The 20,893-nt window shown below is 38.4% G+C and overlaps 1 protein-coding gene across 1 annotated transcript in view; it reads right to left on the bottom strand.

Annotated features, from left to right (window-relative positions):
* The window catches only part of LOC108707504 (glutamate receptor ionotropic, kainate 3), a gene marked incomplete at its 3' end in the record, with an annotated part of 197,164 nt that overhangs the window by 126,936 nt on the left and 49,335 nt on the right, over positions 1 to 20,893 (bottom strand). Inside the window, exons 2-5 of the mRNA XM_041582147.1 lie at positions 15,905 to 16,081; positions 14,849 to 15,106; positions 13,282 to 13,463; positions 9,397 to 9,450 (exon numbers count right to left, since the gene is read on the bottom strand). Of these exons, the coding sequence (XP_041438081.1) occupies positions 9,397 to 9,450; positions 13,282 to 13,463; positions 14,849 to 15,106; positions 15,905 to 16,081 (671 nt within the window). The remainder of the gene's footprint in view (positions 1 to 9,396; positions 9,451 to 13,281; positions 13,464 to 14,848; positions 15,107 to 15,904; positions 16,082 to 20,893) is intronic.

Below are 20,893 nucleotides of genomic sequence, written 5' to 3'. Positions count from 1 at the left end.
CCTGATTCACTTAAAGCAACAGTAACATCAAAAAATGAAAGTGCTTTAAAGTAATACAAATATAATGCAGTGTAGCCCTGCACTGGTAAAATTGCTGTGTTTGCTTCAGAAACACTACTATTGTTTATATAAATAAGCTGCTGTGTAACAATGGGGGCAGCCATTTAAAAAAGAAAAGGCTCAGGTTACACAGCAGATAGCAGATAAGCTCTGTAGGACACAATGATGTTATCTGTTAGCCGCTATTTAACCTGTGCCATATAGCTTTTTTTCATTTTCCACCATTTCTACATAGCAGTAGAGATGTCGCAAACTGTTCGCCGGCGAACTTGTTCGCGCGAACATCGGGTGTTCGCGCTCGCCGGAAGTTCGCGAACGTCGCGCGACGTTCGCCATTTTGGGTTCGCCATTGTTGGCGCTTTTTTTTGCCCTCTCACCCCAGACCAGCAGGTACATGGCAGCCAATCAGGAAGCTCTCCCCTGGACCACTCCCCTTCCCTATAAAAACCGAAGCCCTGCAGCGTTTTTTCACTCTGCCTGTGTGTGCTGAAGAGATAGTGTAGGGAGAGAGCTGCTGCCTGTTAGTGATTTCAGGGACAGTTGAAAGTTTGCTGGCTAGTAATCGTTTTGATACTGCTCTGTTATTGGAGGGACAGAAGTCTGCAGGGGTTTGAGGGACATTTAAGCTTAGGTAGCTTTGCTGGCTAGTAATCTACCTTCTACTGCAGTGCTCTGTATGTAGCTGCAGTGGGCAGCTGTCCTGCTTCTGATCTCATCTGCTGACTGCTGCAATAACAGTAGTCCTTGTAAGGACTGCTTTTATTTATTTTTTTGTTGTTTTACTACTACTACTACTACTACTACTACTATAAGAGCCCAGTGCTATTAGTCTAGCAGTGTTGGGGAGTGGGACTGGTGTGCTAATCTGCTGCTCCTAGTAGTTCAGCAGCACCAACTTTAATTTTTTTTTTTTAATATTCATTTTTTTTTTATTTTACTTTTTTTTATTTTACTACCGCTGTAGTAGTGTATAAGTTGACCTTTTAGGCATTATTTGCCCTGTAGGCATTATTTGCACACTGTTTTCTTCAACCCGCCATCTAGCTGTGTGACCTTGTTCACATTCTGTCTAAATATCCATAATATTACCGTCTCCAGAAAAACACCGGAGTGACTTTTTTCAAGCAGCCATAATATATTTTACGTAATCCGTATCCACCGCTGTAGTAGTGTATACGTTGACCTTGTAGGCATTATTTGCACAGTGTTTTCTTCAACCCGCCATCTAGCTGTGTGACCTTGTTCACATTTTGTCTAAATATCCATAATATTACCGTCTCCAGAAAAAACACCGGAGTGACTTTTTTCAAGCAGCCATAATATATTTTACGTAATCCGTATCCACCGCTGTAGTAGTGTATACGTTGACCTTGTAGGCATTATTTGCACACTGTTTTCTTCAACCCGCCATCTAGCTGTGTGACCTTGTTCACATTCTGTCTAAATATCCATAATATTACCGTCTCCAGAAAAAACACCGGAGTGACTTTTTTCAAGCAGCCATAATATATTTTACGTAATCCGTATCCACCGCTGTAGTAGTGTATACGTTGACCTTGTAGGCATTATTTGCACACTGTTTTCTTCAACCCGCCATCTAGCTGTGTGACCTTGTTCACATTTTGTCTAAATATTGATAATATTATCGTCTCTAGAAAAACCACTTGAGTTACTTTTTTTCAAGCAGCATTCATATATTTTACGTAATCCGTATCCACCGCTGTAGTAGTGTATACGTTGACCTTGTAGGCATTATTTGCACAGTGTTTTCTTCAACCCGCCATCTAGCTGTGTGACCTTGTTCACATTTTGTCTAAATATTGATAATATTATCGTCTCTAGAAAAACCACTTGAGTTACTTTTTTTCAAGCAGCATTCATATATTTTACGTAATCCGTATCCACCGCTGTAGTAGTGTATACGTTGACCTTGTAGGCATTATTTGCACACTGTTTTCTTCAACCCGCCATCTAGCTGTGTGACCTTGTTCACATTCTGTCTAAATATCCATAATATTACCGTCTCCAGAAAAAACACCGGAGTGACTTTTTTCAAGCAGCCATAATATATTTTACGTAATCCGTATCCACCGCTGTAGTAGTGTATACGTTGACCTTGTAGGCATTATTTGCACACTGTTTTCTTCAACCCGCCATCTAGCTGTGTGACCTTGTTCACATTCTGTCTAAATATCCATAATATTACCGTCTCCAGAAAAAACACCGGAGTGACTTTTTCAAGCAGCCATAATATATTTTACGTAATCCGTATCCACCGCTGTAGTAGTGTATACGTTGACCTTGTAGGCATTATTTGCACACTGTTTTCTTCAACCCGCCATCTAGCTGTGTGACCTTGTTCACATTTTGTCTAAATATTGATAATATTATCGTCTCTAGAAAAACCACTTGAGTTACTTTTTTTCAAGCAGCATTCATATATTTTACGTAATCCGTATCCACCGCTGTAGTAGTGTATACGTTGACCTTGTAGGCATTATTTGCACAGTGTTTTCTTCAACCCGCCATCTAGCTGTGTGACCTTGTTCACATTTTGTCTAAATATTGATAATATTATCGTCTCTAGAAAAACCACTTGAGTTACTTTTTTTCAAGCAGCATTCATATATTTTACGTAATCCGTATCCACCGCTGTAGTAGTGTATACGTTGACCTTGTAGGCATTATTTGCACACTGTTTTCTTCAACCCGCCATCTAGCTGTGTGACCTTGTTCACATTCTGTCTAAATATCCATAATATTACCGTCTCCAGGAAAAACACCGGAGTGACTTTTTTTCAAGCAGCCATAATATATTTTACGTAATCCGTATCCACCGCTGTAGTAGTGTATACGTTGACCTTGTAGGCATTATTTGCACACTGTTTTCTTCAACCCGCCATCTAGCTGTGTGTATTATCGTTTCCAGAAAAACCAACTGAGTTTTTGTTGTTGTTGTTGTTTTTTTAAAAATAATGCCAGGCAAAGGCAGGCCGCCACGCAGAGGCCGTGCTAGGGGCCGTGCTGCTATGCAATCCTGTGGCCCTAGCAAATTGCCCAGTTTTAAAAAGCCAATGACCCTGAACTCCCAAAATGCTGAAGAGGTAGTTGACTGGCTTACACAGCACACCCCATCCTCTACCGTTTCTAACTTTACCACAACATCCTCCTCATCCTCCACTGCTATGGCCACCCCACATAACACTTCCTCCACCACCGGTGCCCCTTCTTCACTGGGGTCAGAGGAGTTATTTTCCCATGAGTTTCTTGAACTGAGTAATGCGCAACCATTATTGCCAGAAGAAGATGAAGGAGATGAGGACCTTACACCAGATTTAATTCTGGCAGAGAACACGATAGAGATGGACATAATGAGTGATGAGGAGGAGGTCCCCGCTGCTGCTTCCTTCTGTGATGTGTCAGAAGAAATTGATGCATCTGAGGAGAATGATGATGAGGAGATTGATGTTTTGTGGGTGCCTAGTAGAAGAGAGCAAGAGGAGGGTAGTTCAGATGGAGAGACGGAGAGTCAGAGAGGCAGTAGGAGAATAAGACTTAGAAGAAGCAGGGAGGACAGCCCGCAGGGATCAGTAGGGCAACAACATGTATCGGCACCTGTGTTCAGCCGGCCAACGCACCCGCCATTGCCGCCAATGCCGCCAACTTCTACTGTTACCGCCAGATCGCACACTTCCAAAAAGTCAGCAGTGTGGGATTTTTTTAATGTGTGTGCCTCTGACAAAAGCATTGTAATTTGCAATGAGTGCAGTCAGAAACTGAGCCTTGGTAAGCCCAACAGCCACATAGGTACAACTTCTATGCGAAGGCACATGAGCGGCAAGCACAAAGCACTTTGGGAGCAACACCTCAAAGGCAACAGGCAAACTAAAAGCCACACTCCTTCTGGTCCAGCATCTTACTGCTCTACCTCTGCTCTCCTTGACCCGTCTGAACCACCCTCCACTCCGCCTTCCACCTTGACCACCTGTTCCCATTCCCAGTCATCTGCCACCAGCCAAGTTTCTGTGAAGGCCATGTTTGAGCGTAAGAAGCCAATGTCTGACTGTCACCCCCTTGCCCGGCGTCTGACAGCTGGCTTGTCTGCACTCTTAGCCCGCCAGCTTTTACCATACCAGCTGGTGGACTCTGAGGCCTTCCGCAAATTTGTAGCAATTGGGACACCGCAGTGGAAGGTACCCAGCCGCAATTTTTTTTCTAAAAAGGGAATACCACACCTGTACCAACATGTGCAGAGCCAAGTTACCGCATCTCTGTCACTTAGTGTTGGGCCAAAGGTCCATATGACTACTGACGCATGGTCCTCCAAGCATGGTCAGGGCAGGTATGTCACCTACACTGCCCACTGGGTGAACTTGGTAATGGCTGGGAAGCAGGGAATGGGTAGCTCAACAACAACAGTGGAGTTGGTGTCACCGCCACGGATTGCACGCGGTTCTGCCACCACCTCTACTCCTCCATCGCTCTCTACCTCGTCTTCTTCTTCTTCTTACTCTGCTGCTGGGTCCTCCTTCTCCTCCTCCACACCTGTGCACCCCCAGCTCCCCCTAGGCTATTCGACGTGCCAGGTACGCCGTTGTCACGCTGTCTTGGGGATGACGTGCCTGGAAAGCAAAAACCATACCGGATCTGTACTCCTGTCATCTCTGCAGTCACAGGCCGATCGGTGGCTGACCCCACACCAACTGCAGATCGGAAAAGTGGTGTGTGACAATGGAAGCAATCTGTTGGCAGCGTTGAGACTAGGCAATTTAACACATGTGCCCTGCATGGCACATGTGTTAAATTTAATAGTCCAACGTTTTGTCTCCAAGTACCCAGGATTCCAGGACGTTCTCACCCAGTCCAGAAAGGTGTCGGCCCATTTCAGACGTTCCTACACAGCCATGGCATGCCTTGCTGACATTCAGCAGCGCTACAACATGCCAGTCAGGCGTTTGATTTCTGACAGCCAGCCTCGCTGGAATTCAACTCTCCTTATGTTGGAACGTCTGCTGCAACAACAAAGGGCCGTCAACGAGTACCTTTTTGAACTGGGTGGTAGGACTGGATCTGCACAGCTGGGGATTTTTTTCCCCCGTTACTGGGTGCTTATGCGCGATGCCTGCAGGCTCATGCGACCTTTTGAAGAGGTGACAAATATGGTCAGTCGCACCGAAGGCACCATCAGCGACCTAATACCCTTCGCTTTCTTCCTGGAGCGTGCCGTGCGACGAGTGACAGATGAGGCTGTAGACCAGCGTGACGAGGAGCTGGAAGCGCACGATTTCTGGTCGGAATCACCAGAACGAACCCAGGCACCTGCTGCAACGCAGGGAGAGGTGCCAGAAGTGGAGTCAGAGGAGGAAGGTGGCTTTGTGGAGGAGGAGGAGGAGGACCAACAGGAGCAGGCTTCCCAGGGGGCTAGTGGTGACCTTTTGGGGACCCCTGGTCTTGTACGTGGCTGGGGGGAGGAGACCGTGGATGATGCAGTCCTTGATAATGAGGAAGCGGAGATGGATAGCTCTGCATCCAACCTTGTGAGAATGGGGTCTTTCATGCTGTCATGCCTGTTGAAGGACCCCCGTATCAAGAGGCTTAAGGAGAAGGACCTGTACTGGGTCGCAACGCTACTAGACCCTCGGTACAAGCATAAAGTGTCAGAAATGTTACCAACATACCACAAGTCCGAAAAGATGCGGCATTTACAAACCAGCCTGCAAAACATGTTGTACAATGCTTTTAAGGGTGATGTCACTTCAGGAACTCATCAACATTCCAGGGGCAGAGATGCCAGTAATCCTGCCACGAGCACACCTGCAAGGACAAAGCCCTTTGGCCAGTCTGTAACGTCAGACATGCAAATGTTTTTCTGTCCAAGGCAGCGCCACAACCCTTCTGGATCCACCCTCAAAGAACGCCTCGACCGGCAGGTAGCGGACTACCTGGCATTAACTGCAGATATCGACACTCTGAGGAGCGATGAACCCCTGGACTACTGGGTGCGCAGGCTTGATCTGTGGCCAGAGCTGTCACAATTTGCCATGAACCTCTTGTCTTGCCCAGCCTCAAGTGTGCTCTCAGAAAGGACCTTCAGTGCAGCAGGAGGGATTGTAACTGAGAAGAGAACTCGCCTAGGTCACAAAAGTGTCGATTACCTGACCTTTATTAAAATGAATGAGGGGTGGATCTCGGAGGGTTACTGCACGCCGGAAGACTTGTTCTGACTTCTATGCAGCTGTCCTTCTCTTCAAGCCTCATGACTCCACACACAGCTGTCCTTTAGCGTCCTCCTCCTCCCTCCGCCACCGTTACAAACTATGGTGCAAACCCTACTGGTTTAATTTTTTCTGGCCTCTGTGCTTCAGTGGCTGCAACCAAAAAAACTGGGCAAACAATGTCTACAAGGTCAACGTATGGCAAAAAATGACTATTTTCAGCATTTATATGGCATATTTTTTCTGGCAACTGTGCTTCAGTGGCTGCGTCCAAAAAAATGCATATTTTCTGCATTTATATGGCATAATTTTTCTGGCCTCTGTGCTTCAGTGGCTGCAACCAAAAAAATGCATATTTTCAGCATTTATATGGCATAATTTTTCTGGCCTCTGTGCTTCAGTGGCTGCAACCAAAAAAATTTATATTTTCAGCATTTATATGGCATAATTTTTCTGGCAACTGTGCTTCAGTGGCTGCGACCAAAAAAATGCATATTTTCAGCATTTATATGGCATAATTTTTCTGGCCTCTGTGCTTCAGTGGCTGCAACCAAAAAAATTTATATTTTCAGCATTTATATGGCATAATTTTTCTGGCCTCTGTGCTTCAGTGGCTGCAACCAAAAAAATGCATATTTTCAGCATTTATATGGCATAATTTTTCTGGCAACTGTGCTTCAGTGGCTGCGACCAAAAAAATGACTATTTTCAGCATTTATATGGCATATTTTTTCTGGCCTCTGTGCTTCAGTGGCTGCGGCCAAAAAAACTGGGCAAACAATGCCTACAAGGTCAACGACGTTGACCTTGTAGGCATTGTTTGCCCAGTTTTTTTGGCCGCAGCCACTGAAGCACAGAGGCCAGAAAAAATATGCCATATAAATGCTGAAAATAGTCATTTTTTGCCATACGTTGACTCAACGTATATGGCAAAAAATGACTATTTTCAGCATTTATATGGCATATTTTTTCTGGCAACTGTGCTTCAGTGGCTGCGACCAAAAAAACTGGGCAAACAATGCCTACAAGGTCAACGTATGGCAAAAAATGACTATTTTCAGCATTTATATGGCATATTTTTTCTGGCAACTGTGCTTCAGTGGCTGCAACCAAAAAAACTGGGCAAACAATGTCTACAAGGTCAACGTATGGCGAAAAATGACTATTTTCAGCATTTATATGGCATATTTTTTCTGGCAACTGTGCTTCAGTGGCTGCAACCAAAAAAACTGGGCAAACAATGTCTACAAGGTCAACGTATGGCGAAAAATGACTATTTTCAGCATTTATATGGCATATTTTTTATGGCAACTGTGCTTCAGTGGCTGCTTCCAAAAAAACTGGGCAAACAATGCCTACAAGGTCAACGTATGGCAGTTGTTTAAAGAGAACAGTAGATTACTAGCCAGCAAAGCTACCTAAGCTAAAATGTCCCTCAAATCCCTGCAGACTTCTGTCCCTCCAATACAGAGCAGTATCAAGCAGATTACTAGCCAGCAAACTTACTATCATCTGTCCCTGAAATCACTAACAGCTCTCCCCCTACACTATCTCTTCCAAGCACACACAGGCAGATTTTTCAGATACATTTTTGCCCTTGATCCCCCTCTGGCATGCCACTGTCCAGGTCGTTGCACCCTTTAAACAACTTTAAAATCATTTTTCTGGCCAGAAATGTCTTTTCTAGATGTTAAAGTTCGCCTTCCCATTGAAGTCTATGGGGTTCGCGAACCGTTCGCGAACCGCTCGCATTTTTGTGCAAGTTCGCGAATATGTTCGCGAACTTTTTTTCCGACGTTCGCTACATCCCTACATAGCAGCTTGTTTATATGAACTAGTAGTGTTTCTGAAGCAAACAGATCAGTTTTACCAGTATAGGGCAACTCTGCATGATATTTTCATATTATATAATAACATATTTATATTATATATATTCATTATCTTGTGCATCAGCCCCTAAGCTCAATAAGTGACAGCAGCACAGAAAATGGGCAGTGAATCAGAAGAAAAGAATATGGGGGAACAACAGAGGCATTTTTGTAGGCACAGATCTTTAATGTTAAGGTCTGGTATGGAAGTCCAAAACAATATGTACATCATTTCTGCCAAATTTCTTTAGTTAAGCTTTAATTATCTTTTAGTTAACATTTGATGATTTTCCAATAAAAACCCATCCCCTTTGTCACAGCAATTTAAAAGAAAAGACTCAGCTGTCTAAAATAGGCATAGACTTCAATAATGTTTTACGTGATAAACCACAAGGTTTTGGTCATTTTCAACCATTGTGGCCAATACCTGCTTGTGTGTTTGGTTCCAAAAATATCATTTTCTTATCAGGATATGCTTGAAAAAGTACATTACATTGAGCCATATTGTATAAGCACACATATATAAGCTCTACCTCAACAGTTGTTCAGAGCCATCACTGGCCAATTAAGCCATAATAGTGTGGTTAGATTTGGGGGAAATGCTTAACATGGGTAACTTATCACTAGCGGGGTTATAAAAATATAACTAAAAGTCAACATTAGTCCTCAACTGCTGGAATTTTTATATATTTTTTTATATATTATGTTTTATATATATGCTGGAAATTTTATACCTACAACTATTTTTATTTATTTTTGTATGTGTTTTTAAGGAGACTTCAGGATGGATATCTTCCACCAATAACACTAGAAATAAAAATCTTGTACTGCAGATAGGGATGAGTATATAGGGTCATCAGTCAAAAAAACGTAGTTACAGCTAAAGTACTACAATGTAAGCCTTTAAGCCTCAGTGAAATACATGGGAATGATGTCATATGGACAACAATTGTTTATTATTATGTTTTCGAAATATAATAAATGCCTTGATTGAATTTTGATTCTTTTTTGCAAACGAATGGATTTTTATTAAATACAATACAACTGTCAAAGATAAAAAAAACCCAGATTGGACTTTCACTGATATAATGTTACTAAGATTTATTGACATGATTTAGGTCGGCAAAAGCTAACTGGATGCTTGTACTTGTTTTTTAATCTACCCTAAAAATAATTACCAGTTTAAAAAAACATACATTTTTGAGTGTAAATGCACAATGAAATCAGAGATTGTGATACAATCAGAGACTTACCAGGGTAGTAAATATGTAGTGGTAGTATTCTGTCATCATACCCATTGCCATAGCCTAAGAATAAGAAGTACAGATAAGAATTGGAGGGTGTGCAGTTTTAAAAAAATGTATGCAAGAAAGAGAATGTACATTAATGTACATTAAACAGGCGCTCACCTCACAGTGATCCTGGTCCATGTGCTAAGCCCCAGCCCCTTCACTTTAGGCAGATCCTTTCCCAGCAAACAAACATTAAACAAAAAGTCCATACATGGTTCACTCACCAAGCTGTTTTGGTGTTCAAGGTGCAGTGCCCCAGACCCGTAGCTAGGGGGCAATCTACACAGCAATAGTACTTACACATGCACACCAGATTCCAATATCAGCGGAAAAGGAAGAGAGCTTTATTTGACATCATGTCCTGAACTACCAACAATATGTATTAAGTAATAGGTTAAGAAATGTAATGAATGCAAAGGGGTTTGCATAATAAATAACAAAACCAAAAATATACTTTGCCCATTTAACCTACATGATCATTAATTAATATTACAGCAGTCTCAAAGCTGAATTAACTTATTGCTTTCTAATTATTTAAAATAAACATATCTTGCTGTACATATTTTAAATACACCTTGTTATTTGTGACCCATAGGACAATAAACTTGTTTTTCAAATTGAAAATAGGTTACTTTTTTCAAATTGTACCTAGGTGTCATCATATTCAACATTATTAAATACCTTCAGAGTAGGACAAACACAAACAAAAACAATTATGTCTAAAGTAAAGTCTACCTGATATGATCCTCTTTACATCCTATATCACAAAGGGGGTTTATTTAAGCAAACATTGAATTAAAGTTTATTCAGCATTATTAAAGGGATACTGTCATGGGAAAAAATTTTTTTTTCAAAATGAATCAGTTAATAGTGCTGCTCCAGCAGAATTCTGCACTGAAATCCATTTCTCAAAAGAGCAAACAGATTTTTTTATATTCAATTTTGAAATCTGACATGGGGCTAGACATTTTGTCAATTTCCCAGCTGCCCCATGTCATGTGACTTGTGCTCTGATAAACTTCAATCACTCTTTACTGCTGTACTGCAAGTTGGAGTGATTATCACCCCCTCCCTTTTCCCCCCAGCAGCCAAACAAAAGAACAATGGGAAGGTAACCAGATAACAGCTCCCTAACACAAGATAACAGCTGCCTGGTAGATCTAAGAACAACACTCAATCGTAAAAACCCATGTCCCACTGAGACTCCTTCAGTTACATTGAGAAGGAGAAACAGCAGCCTGCCAAAAAGCATTACTCTCCTGAAGTGCAGGCACAAGTCACATGACATGGGGCAGCTGGGAAATTGACAAAATGTCTAGCCTCGTGTCAGATTTCAAAATTGAATATAAAAAAATCTGTTTGCTCTTTTGAGAAATGGATTTCAGTGCAGAATTCTGCTGGAGCAGCACTATTAACTGATTCATTTTGAAAAAAATTTTTTTTCCCATGACAGTATCCCTTTAAAGGGATTCTGTCATGGGAAATCATGATATTTTTAAAAATGCGTCAATTAATAGTACTGATCTAGCAGAGTCCTACACTGAAATCTGTTTTTCAAAAGAGCAAAATGATTGTTTTATAATTAATTTTGAAATCTGACATAGGGCTAGATATAATTTTTAAATATGACATTGAACTAGACATGTTCTTAGTTTCACAGGTACCCCCAGACATGTGACTTGTGCTCTAATAAACTTCAGTCACTCTTTACAGCTACACTACATCTGGAGAGATATCACTATCCCCCCACACACACAACAGTCTATCAACAGAACAATTAGAGGCAAGCTAACAGTTCCCTGACCCTGCATTGCTAAAAATATATGAGAATAGTACTCAACAGCAAAACACCCAAGTCCCACCATGACTCCCTTAGTTGCACTGAGCAGTAGAAACAATGGCTTATCTGAAAACAGTTCCATTGTGTAATGCTGACTCTTTTTGAAAGCACAGGTTCAGGAAAAATGACCTGAGATGGCTGCCTACATACCAATATTAAAGCTAAAAAATTGTTGGTTCAAGAAGAACATTTTAGATGGTAGTATGAATTAATTTTAAGGTAAACAGTGTAATTTAGAAATAAAAAGTACAACATAAAAATAATGACATATTCCCTTTAAATACATTTAAAAATTCCCTTTAAATACTTACCTGTAGGGCAAACACACTGTTACCATACACTTATGTTAAAGGTATAGTCTACCTAATATTATCCTCTATTTATCCTATAAAACAAAGTAAATTAAGTAAATATTGAATTAATTGCTGCTTTACTGTTTACTGTTATTTCTCTTGCGTTATAAAACTTCCATAGTTCACTGTTATAAATGCATGTTACCTTTGTGCTATTAAAGGAATTGTACAGTGTAAAATTAAAAACTGGGTAAATAGATAGGTTGTGCAAAATAAAAAATGTTTCTAATATAGTTAGTTAGCCAAAAATGTAATGTATAAAGGCTGGAGTGATTTGATGTATAACATGTCAGTCTGAACACTACTTCCTGCTTTTCAGCTCTCTTGGTTTACACTGACTGATTACCCTGGCTACCAGGCAGTAACCAATCAGAGACTTGAGGGGGGGCCACATGGGTCATTTCTGTTGCTTTTGAATCTGAGCTGAATGCTGAGGATCAATTGCAAACTCACTGAACAGAAATGTACCATGTGGCCCCCCTTCAAGTCGCTGACTAGCTCAGAGTTATAGAACTGAAAAGCAGGAAGTTGGATTCTGGCTGTTTTATTAGACATCTGTTCACTCCAGCTTTTATATATTACATTTTTGACTAACTAACTATATTAGAAACATTTTTTATTTTGCACAGCCTATTTACACAGTTTTTATTTTCACACTGAACTGTTCCTTTAATCGTGGGAATCATGTGTATGCTTATGTATGCTTCTATGTATACACCCTGATGAAGTAATTTAGTATTTAAGTATTGAAACAGGTGGGACAAGACTCAAAGAAACAGGGTAGTAGGTAAGGTAACAGATCATTGCTATGATTAAGTTAGTAATTAGCAATGTCAACAGAATGTGGATGCATACCACCACCACAGGCTGCCTTGTCTATTGCTATATATTTACTTGCACACAGAGGCAGCATAGATCAGGGAAGTCAGAAATGTGGTAATTTTTTGCATCATGCCTTAAAGAAAGTAAATTTTAATAAAATCCAGTTGGATTAGTTTGCCATTACCATAGTGTTTAAACAAGCTTAGTCAACATCACTTATAAAGCACCTACAGAATCACTACAAAAGATACTAGTTTCTGCTTAATACGCATATCTCATACCTGATTAATTGTGATTATTTTAACATAGGTATATATTCACTATTTAAAACATATTTTTGTAGTTATAAATGTTTGGGTCTGTAATTAAAGATGAATGGCTAAATTTTGTCTACAATGCTAAGACTAAGGCTTAGAAGATGTTCTCTTTACAGTGAGTTGGTAATATTATCTGTATTATTATTATTTGCAGGGAAACAGTATTTAATCCATATAAGCAGTTAAGTACCAAGGGGAGTAGCATACTAAAGGCAATAAACAATTACAGGATTAAACAACACGGTTTGGGAAACATCTGTGTTCAGTATTGATTTAACTCATGCTAACGTGCAAGAAGGATGGAGTTTAACACTTGTTAATGGATGGCATTCAGCATATTAAAAATATTCTTGCAAGGTCTTTGAACCCATTATGAAAAGATGAGACAAGAACAAAATATTTGTTGGCTGTGTCCTGCGTGTTCGTTTAATTTTTAGTTTGGTATTGACCTGCTCTGAAGTGCTATAAACCATTACAATATAGCCAAAGCAAGGACTTAGTTAGGACCACTCACCTGTCTGAGTATTTGAGCGGCCATAGTATGACCGCAGTCAAAAATTATTCTGAATTCCCTGCCTCGCTTCATCTCTTTAAGAAGAGGACGAGCATCTTCAGACTCTGGGGGAAGTTGGCGAATTTTCAGGCGGATATTGTACCTGGCAGGGGCCATGATGAGCTCCTGTAGACGAATAAGGCCTAGGGGAAAAGAACATTGTTTAAGAGGTGTCATCATCGAATGATTGAATAAGATGTTCTCATAAAGGATTAATGAAAATAAAAAAGTACAAGTCATCTTTTTAGTTAATAAATATTTTTTAACTTTCTTTTTTTTTGCACTTTGCATATACCGTTCTGTTACCTAGTTCTATAAAAGATTTTTGCTCCCTTTAACTCAAAGCAGTGGTTTAAGGAAAACATATTACAGAAATTGGGTATATTGTTGTTTTCCCAAGAGAAAGACTGATACCAAATGAAACTTTTGTTTCACTGACATTAGTTCATATTGATATGCACCTCAGTTTGGTGCAAATGAATATGCATTGTTAGATGTGAACTAATGTTAGACTGATGAGCAGGGACTGATGTAAATGATGAACAATTTCTGTAAAGCGATATAGATGAATAAAAAAAATAATAAAAACTTTTGTTATCTATGCAGATAATCGGTAATACCGAAAACAATGAAAGGGCTTCATATGCATTTTTATCAAGGATAATGTATTATTATTATTATTATTATTATTGCTCTGGTCCTGAAACAAAATATATATTTTCTTCAGAAGCTTCATACTATTTTTAGAATAAGTTACTGTGTAGCACAGAAGGCAGCCTTGCAGGGTCCTGTAATACCATAGCGTAGATTATAACCTTTGTTTCATATCAGATAAGCTATTTACAAAAGTTTTAGTAATGTTTTACATATTTAAAGTGTTGAAATATTATTCATCAACTACCTACACACATTAGGGTTGAATTAGCTTTTCTCACAAAATAAGAATATTATACGAACTTTTTTTTGGCTACTTTGACCATCGAATTGGCTAATTCGACCTTCGACTACGACTTTGAATCGAACGATTCGAACTAAAAATCGTTCGAACTAAAAATCGTTCGACTATTTGACCATTCGATAGTCGAAGTACTGTCTCTTTAAAAAAAACTTTGACCCCCTACTTCGCCAACTAAAACCTACCGAACATCAATGTTAGCCTATGGGGAAGGTCCCCATAGACTTTCCTGTCAATTTGGGATCGAAGAAAAATCGTTCGATCGTTGGATTAAAATCCTTCGAATCGTTTGATTCAAAGGATTTAATCGTTTCCCTACGATCGATTGAACGAATAAAATGCAGTAAATCCTTTGACTTCGATATTCGACCCATAGTAAATGTGCCCCTTGGAGTTTGCAAGGTAAATGTCATCTACATTTGACATATTGATATTCTTTTCTGTTTAAGTATCCCTTTATGATTGACAGTGTTATACTGACAGTGGTATACTATTGCTAATGTATCTCCTATAGACATATTTTCCTTTCTATCCCCAGGAAATAAGTAGCTTTGTATTATTGTCATACAGTACCTGTGCTGTCATCATACACAACTGTAGCTGACCTCCATTTGAGGAACTGAACCAGGTCCAGTATAGCGTGGCTCAGAGAAGCATAGTCTGGGTACAGGTTAACATAGAATGAGTCCCTGTTATCTAGTGGGTGGTGTTTCCATCGGACCTGGATGTGTGGCACTTCCAGTGCGTTGCAGATAGACTGAACTGCGTTTGATGAGGAGCTGTGAGATGGGCCAAAGATGGCAACTACTCCAAGAGCAAGCTGGTCACAGGCTGAAAAATAAATGTACCACAATGCAATGTTATCTAATCATTCAGAGAGTTGGCATTATCTCCAAACAAGAACTAACCATATTCAAGTATTTACATAGAGATGTCTATGACTGTGGTCTTAAATGAGCGCAATTGTGGTTTTCATAAATAATGGGACGCTACAAAGCATATGTTTACAAGAAATCATGCTCTTTGCATGCAGTCTGGACATAATGCTTTCAACATGTGCTTTTCAATCAATAAGCCGTATCAAATAGTGATGGGCGAATAAATTCGCCTAGGCACAAATTCGTGGCGAATTCCCGCATTTCGCCACCAGTGAATAAATTTGTGAATCTCCCACGAAACTTCGCCGGTGAAAATTCTCCGGCGTCAATTTCCGATTTTCACAATTTTTTCATGAAAACGTTCGAATTGCTCAATTTTATTCTTGTAAACGTTCAAATTGCTCAATTTTTTTGTGAAAACTTTCGAATTGCTCGATTTTTTTGTGAAAACTTTCGAATTGCTTGATTTTTTCGTGAAACCGTTCCAATTTCAAGATTTTTTTGTGAAAACGGCAGAATTTCATGATTTGTTCGTGAACTTTCCGATTTCACGATTTTTCACAAATTTTTTGCTGTTTCGGGAATTTTGCAGGAATTTTGCAAATTTTTCGGCAAAATAGGAGAGATTCGCCCATCACTAGTATCAAATTGATATATATATGTAACTGAACTTAATTACAATGTAAATGACTATTGTATAATTTTATATGTATAGTGTGTGCATGTTTTCAAATAAAGATGTTGCACTTACCTTTCCGATTTGCTTCAAAACTGTCATACAGATTAATTCTCTGAATATCATAGGTTAATGTTGTATTTGGCAACAATGTTCGGTTTCTGTTGATAACACTTGCTGAAAACCTGAAGGCTTGCTCTTCTGCACTTTCAAGTTGCCCCGTGGGTCCTTCCAGAAGCTCAAAGATGCCCCCTGCAGGAACAAACATGCCATTAGACAATATAAAGCTGTGATTCACTTTATAATTCTTTTGTTAATCCAGTTAGGCAAAAAAAATCAAATCTGCAAAAAAAATTCATGGATTTCAAGAGTTCAAGGTACCAAAAGGTAAATTACTGGAAGGAAAAAAATACAGTAAATCAGAAAAATCTGAGTATTTTCGGATTCAAGCATTTTGCAGCTTCGGGGCATAATAGATTTGGGATAAAAATTTCTTTTATCCCAAAAAACTCGAGTTTTTACTGAAACTACCTTCAAAAACCTGATTTTTTTATGGAAAAACACAAACTTTGATAAATAACCCCCTTACGGAAAGATTGCTCATACCTGCATAGGACTTCAAATAAAAAAGGTCAAGGCTCTTTAATGTTGATCCTTCTCCTTATCATATATTGCTGCTTTACAGAAATGTTTAGGAGTGGAGTTTTAATTTTACTCCTGTGTGAGTTATAGGAATACCCAGTTTTGTTTGTCCTCTGCCATTTTTTGAAACCAACTAACTGAAGGTACGCTGGTATCAACAGCTGCAGAACACCTACATGCTTTACTGGCTTGTCAAATAAACATTGATTAGCATGTCCTTAGTGTGTTTATAAGGTTATTGGGTATCTGATGTCCCTATGGGTATAAACCCAATCAAGGTCAGCTCCAAAAAAGTCTTAAACTGCAGGTGAATAGAATCCATCAAGCCAGCAGATCAGATGAGCGCAAATGCAAAGAAAAATACACCTTTGTACTTATAGGTTTATTTAAAAAAGGCAAAGTTTTCTGTAACACCAGGCAGGCATGTTTTTTTTTTATATAAACATAATTATGAACCTAATTTCTTAGTCCCTGTGAATAAATACAAATATGATATGACGATGTATTTTTATATTTAACGTATATTTTTATATTTATTTAATCAAATTGTATTTTTTTCAAATATCTGAAAACTACATTTTCTTTGGTGATTCACAGCTCTGCTTATTCCCTAAATAGAGCATAAATAACTATCAACTCTTGATTTAGTCATTTTGTACTAGTCAGGTGCCTGAGAAGAGTCACTGAAGTAAAGTCTTAGTATACCTATAACTATGTAGGCATAGTAGCAACGTATTGTTTCATTTTCTATACTTCAGATGCCATATTAAATAAAAGATACAATTATTTGCAAAAAATGTCTTCCTTTTGTGTTGATTGCTAAACTAGACTAAAATAGAAGGAAATTGTATTTGACTAGAAACTAGATAATCTTATCAATAAACTGAGTTACAAAAGAATAAGGACAAAGTCTAAATCCAGGATACAATGTTGTATATGTGTATTATCCAATACCAGCTAACATACTGTAGATAGGCCATGTTTACATGGATCTCTTCCTTTGTTGCCTGGAACCATAGTATCATATTCTAAGAATATAAATATATATTATAAATAATAAAAAAATATATTGTACTGGTTGAATCTGAGTTGATTTCTATTTGTATATGAAAAAGTTTTTCAGTCATAGATACTGTTAATAAGCAAATAATTGGTCCATAACACTTCCCACTGTATACTGAATCCGAAAGATTTAGTCCATCTGGAATCTTTGTCAATTAGACATGAGAAAATGAACACAACAATTAAAGAAATATGTCCCCAATGAGAAAAATAAATAGAGGAGATCAAAATAAAGCACAGTCTTTTAATGAAGCAAGTCATGTCCATATGGTAGATCCTCTGTTCACTGTGCTATTCTGGGGCATTGTTAATAATAATAACTAATATAATATTATTTCCTTTTGAGATCATGTCACCAAAATACTTAAAAGATAATACACTCAAGTGTCTATTTAAACATTTCCTAATAGATTTTGAAATTAAAGTCAAAGAACACTAGCACTACATTTTTAAGCAAATAGCCAAGTTTATGATTTTGCAGGTGTATGAACTAAAACCATCATGCTCTTTCTTTCATGTTTTCACTCTTTTTAGTAAAACTTTAAGGGATAGTTAACCTTTAAATTAACTTTAAGTACTGTATGTAATAGAATAAATTACCTTTTCTTAGTAACTATTCAGTTGGTTCTAATATTGAATTACAGTACTTTTCTTACCTTTCTATTCAGGCCTCTCATATTTATATTTCAGTCACTCACTCAAACTACTACTTGGTTGCAAGGATAAATTGGATCCTTGCAACCAGCTAGATGTTAACATTTCATATTGGAAAATTATTGTGGAACAAAAAGCTTAATAATGTGAAAATAACTTGCTTGCACAAAGCAGACCAATATACTGGAATTGTAATTTGTGTTTTACCTGGGTAACCCCTACCTTGTTCATCATTCAGAAAGTGAAAGACAAAAGAGCCAATGGATGTACCATGTGCCTGTCATCCCTACACACTGCACCTTGAGCAAATCTAACAAAGGTTGGCAACAGATGGCAACAGCAGTTTTGTGCTCTTTAAGCACTTACATCTCGGCACGCATTAATTATACTCTGCACCTTTCACCAGGTAGAAAATCTAACATTAGAGGCAATACTTTGCATCGTAAAGGTGCATCTACGTGATAGCAAGTAGTAAGTTGACTGCACCTTGGATATCCTTGTGCTTTTTCTTTTGCAAGACAAATGTCTAGCAAGGCAGTGGCATGTAAGAGGACCATAACATTTCTATAATATGCCAATCAGCATGTCATTCAGGGTCAATTACAATTCTTTGCCTCTGATAGGAAAAATAGTTATTGCATGCATGTCATGATCACATGGCATTATCTGGGAATTGCCACACAAAAGAATAACCAAAAAAAATTATCCCTGATGCTATAAGCACCACAATTTAAATGGATTATTATAGAGCGTGAGTGCTAATGGTTCACCCACAACAGTTTTCCATGAATGGTCAATGATATTACCCTAAGAATAATTTTCATTAATTAGAACATATGTATTGATCTCCACCCAATTTAACATATAAAATGATTCTTAGCTTAGAAAAATAAAAACATTTAGAAACACTAACAGTCCCTCAAATTGACACCTCTAAGTGTTAAAATGAATTCCAAAACGTATTGTGTGATGTCTTCTGCTGCCATATCATAAAAGAAATGTAAAGAAAGCAATGGTAAGCAGATATTTTATCAATATAAAGCACCCAGCACGCATTGCAAGCTTGAATTCTGGTTTATAATGAATTCACATTGCACAAAAAGAATATGTGATCAAAAATGTTGCTAGGATCTGTTTGTCAATTAATGGAATAATGACTTGATGTTGTAGCTTAATGAAGAATAATAATACATAATGTGGGTAAGAAAGATTGAGGAATACAGTATGACATCTTTATATGAAGAGAAAAGATAGTAGTAAAACAGAAAGAAAGAACCTGTTTCTTTTAGGAAAATAATAACATACGCTCGGCAAAACAAGCAGAATACAGGGATCTGCCATGAGTTGCTTTATAGAGCTAGGTCAACAGCTTGGAAGCCATAAAACCATCCTGTTAACATGATACACAGCTTGGTCCCTGGTGTTTACAAAGGTTAACAACACAGTTAATGTCAATCCAAGATAAAATCAATAGAAAATAAAACCTGTATGACACATTACTAGATAACCAAGATAAGTGGTGTCTTTCAATGCCTAGCTCTGACACAATGCATATTAAAGACTTTAAGGACACATATTGATGTAAGCACTTGCAGTCATTGAAGACAGGGATGTAGTAAAAAAATCAAAGATAATCATTGGTGATCCAGTGATGAGAACTTAGCAGATGACAGTGACATAGACCTTATAAAGACTATTGAACATAAGTCTATTTTACAACTAGCACACTTACAGCTCTCACTGCAAATTCATCAGTGGCGCATCCCTAATCAGTAAATAATCAGTAAATAGTTGGATGGTAGAGCTGAAGCAGACGAAGCAGATATATACTTAGGTTTTGCCAAGGCTTTTGATAGAGTGACACATAAAAATTTGCTGACTGAAGTATTTGTACATGTATAGGGATTTGCTTGAAATAGATAATTAGCTGTCAGTGGTATATTATGTAATTAGAATATAGTTCAAAGTGGTATGTCATAGGGCTCTGCACTGGGCCCACTGTTATTTAAATTGTTCATTAATGTGTTTGGTGAAAACATAAAACTATGCAGAAAAACTGAATCTACCCAGTACGTTTCATCCTTATAAGGGCATCTTGTGGCAGATGGGATTCAATGTCAGTAAATGTAAGGTTATACACCTGGGATTTAAACAAATGCAAGCTATTTATTTCAATAACTGGACAAAGACAGATTAATCCTTGATGCAGAAGGACCTAGGAGTGCATTTGGATAATAAGCTTTTGGATAATAAACTCTAGAAATCATTGGCAGTCAACAAGAGCAAAGGAACAAAATATAATGGGCTTGGAATTACTAGAGGAGAAGGAAGTTGTTTGCCTTCTGGTAAGACCATACCTAGAATATGCAGTGCAGATTTGTTCTTCAGTACTCCAGTATTTAAGGGCTGAGAATGAGAAAATCCAGAGAAAAACTGAATTGATAAAGGCTCTGAAAGATGTTAGTTAAGAAGAGTGGTGGCCATTTTTGGATTTTTCTGATCTGAAATTTGTTCCAGACATAAGGCTGATGCTTGAAATGTAATAATGTCTAACTGAAGCAGGTGGCAAAAAGATTTCTAAACACTGAGATCCATATTCTTGCCTCTAGTGTAGATGTACTATTGATTTCTGGACCTGAAAGGTTCTGATTACATTGCTCCTATAATTTCCTGAACAAAATATAGACCCCAATGATAAAACAAAGG

Source organism: Xenopus laevis, chromosome 2L (genome assembly GCF_017654675.1).
Source record: "Xenopus laevis strain J_2021 chromosome 2L, Xenopus_laevis_v10.1, whole genome shotgun sequence".
NCBI lineage: Eukaryota > Metazoa > Chordata > Amphibia > Anura > Pipidae > Xenopus > Xenopus laevis.
The sequence above is the reverse complement of the archived record's forward strand: the minus strand, read 5'-3'. Positions and strand labels throughout refer to the sequence as shown.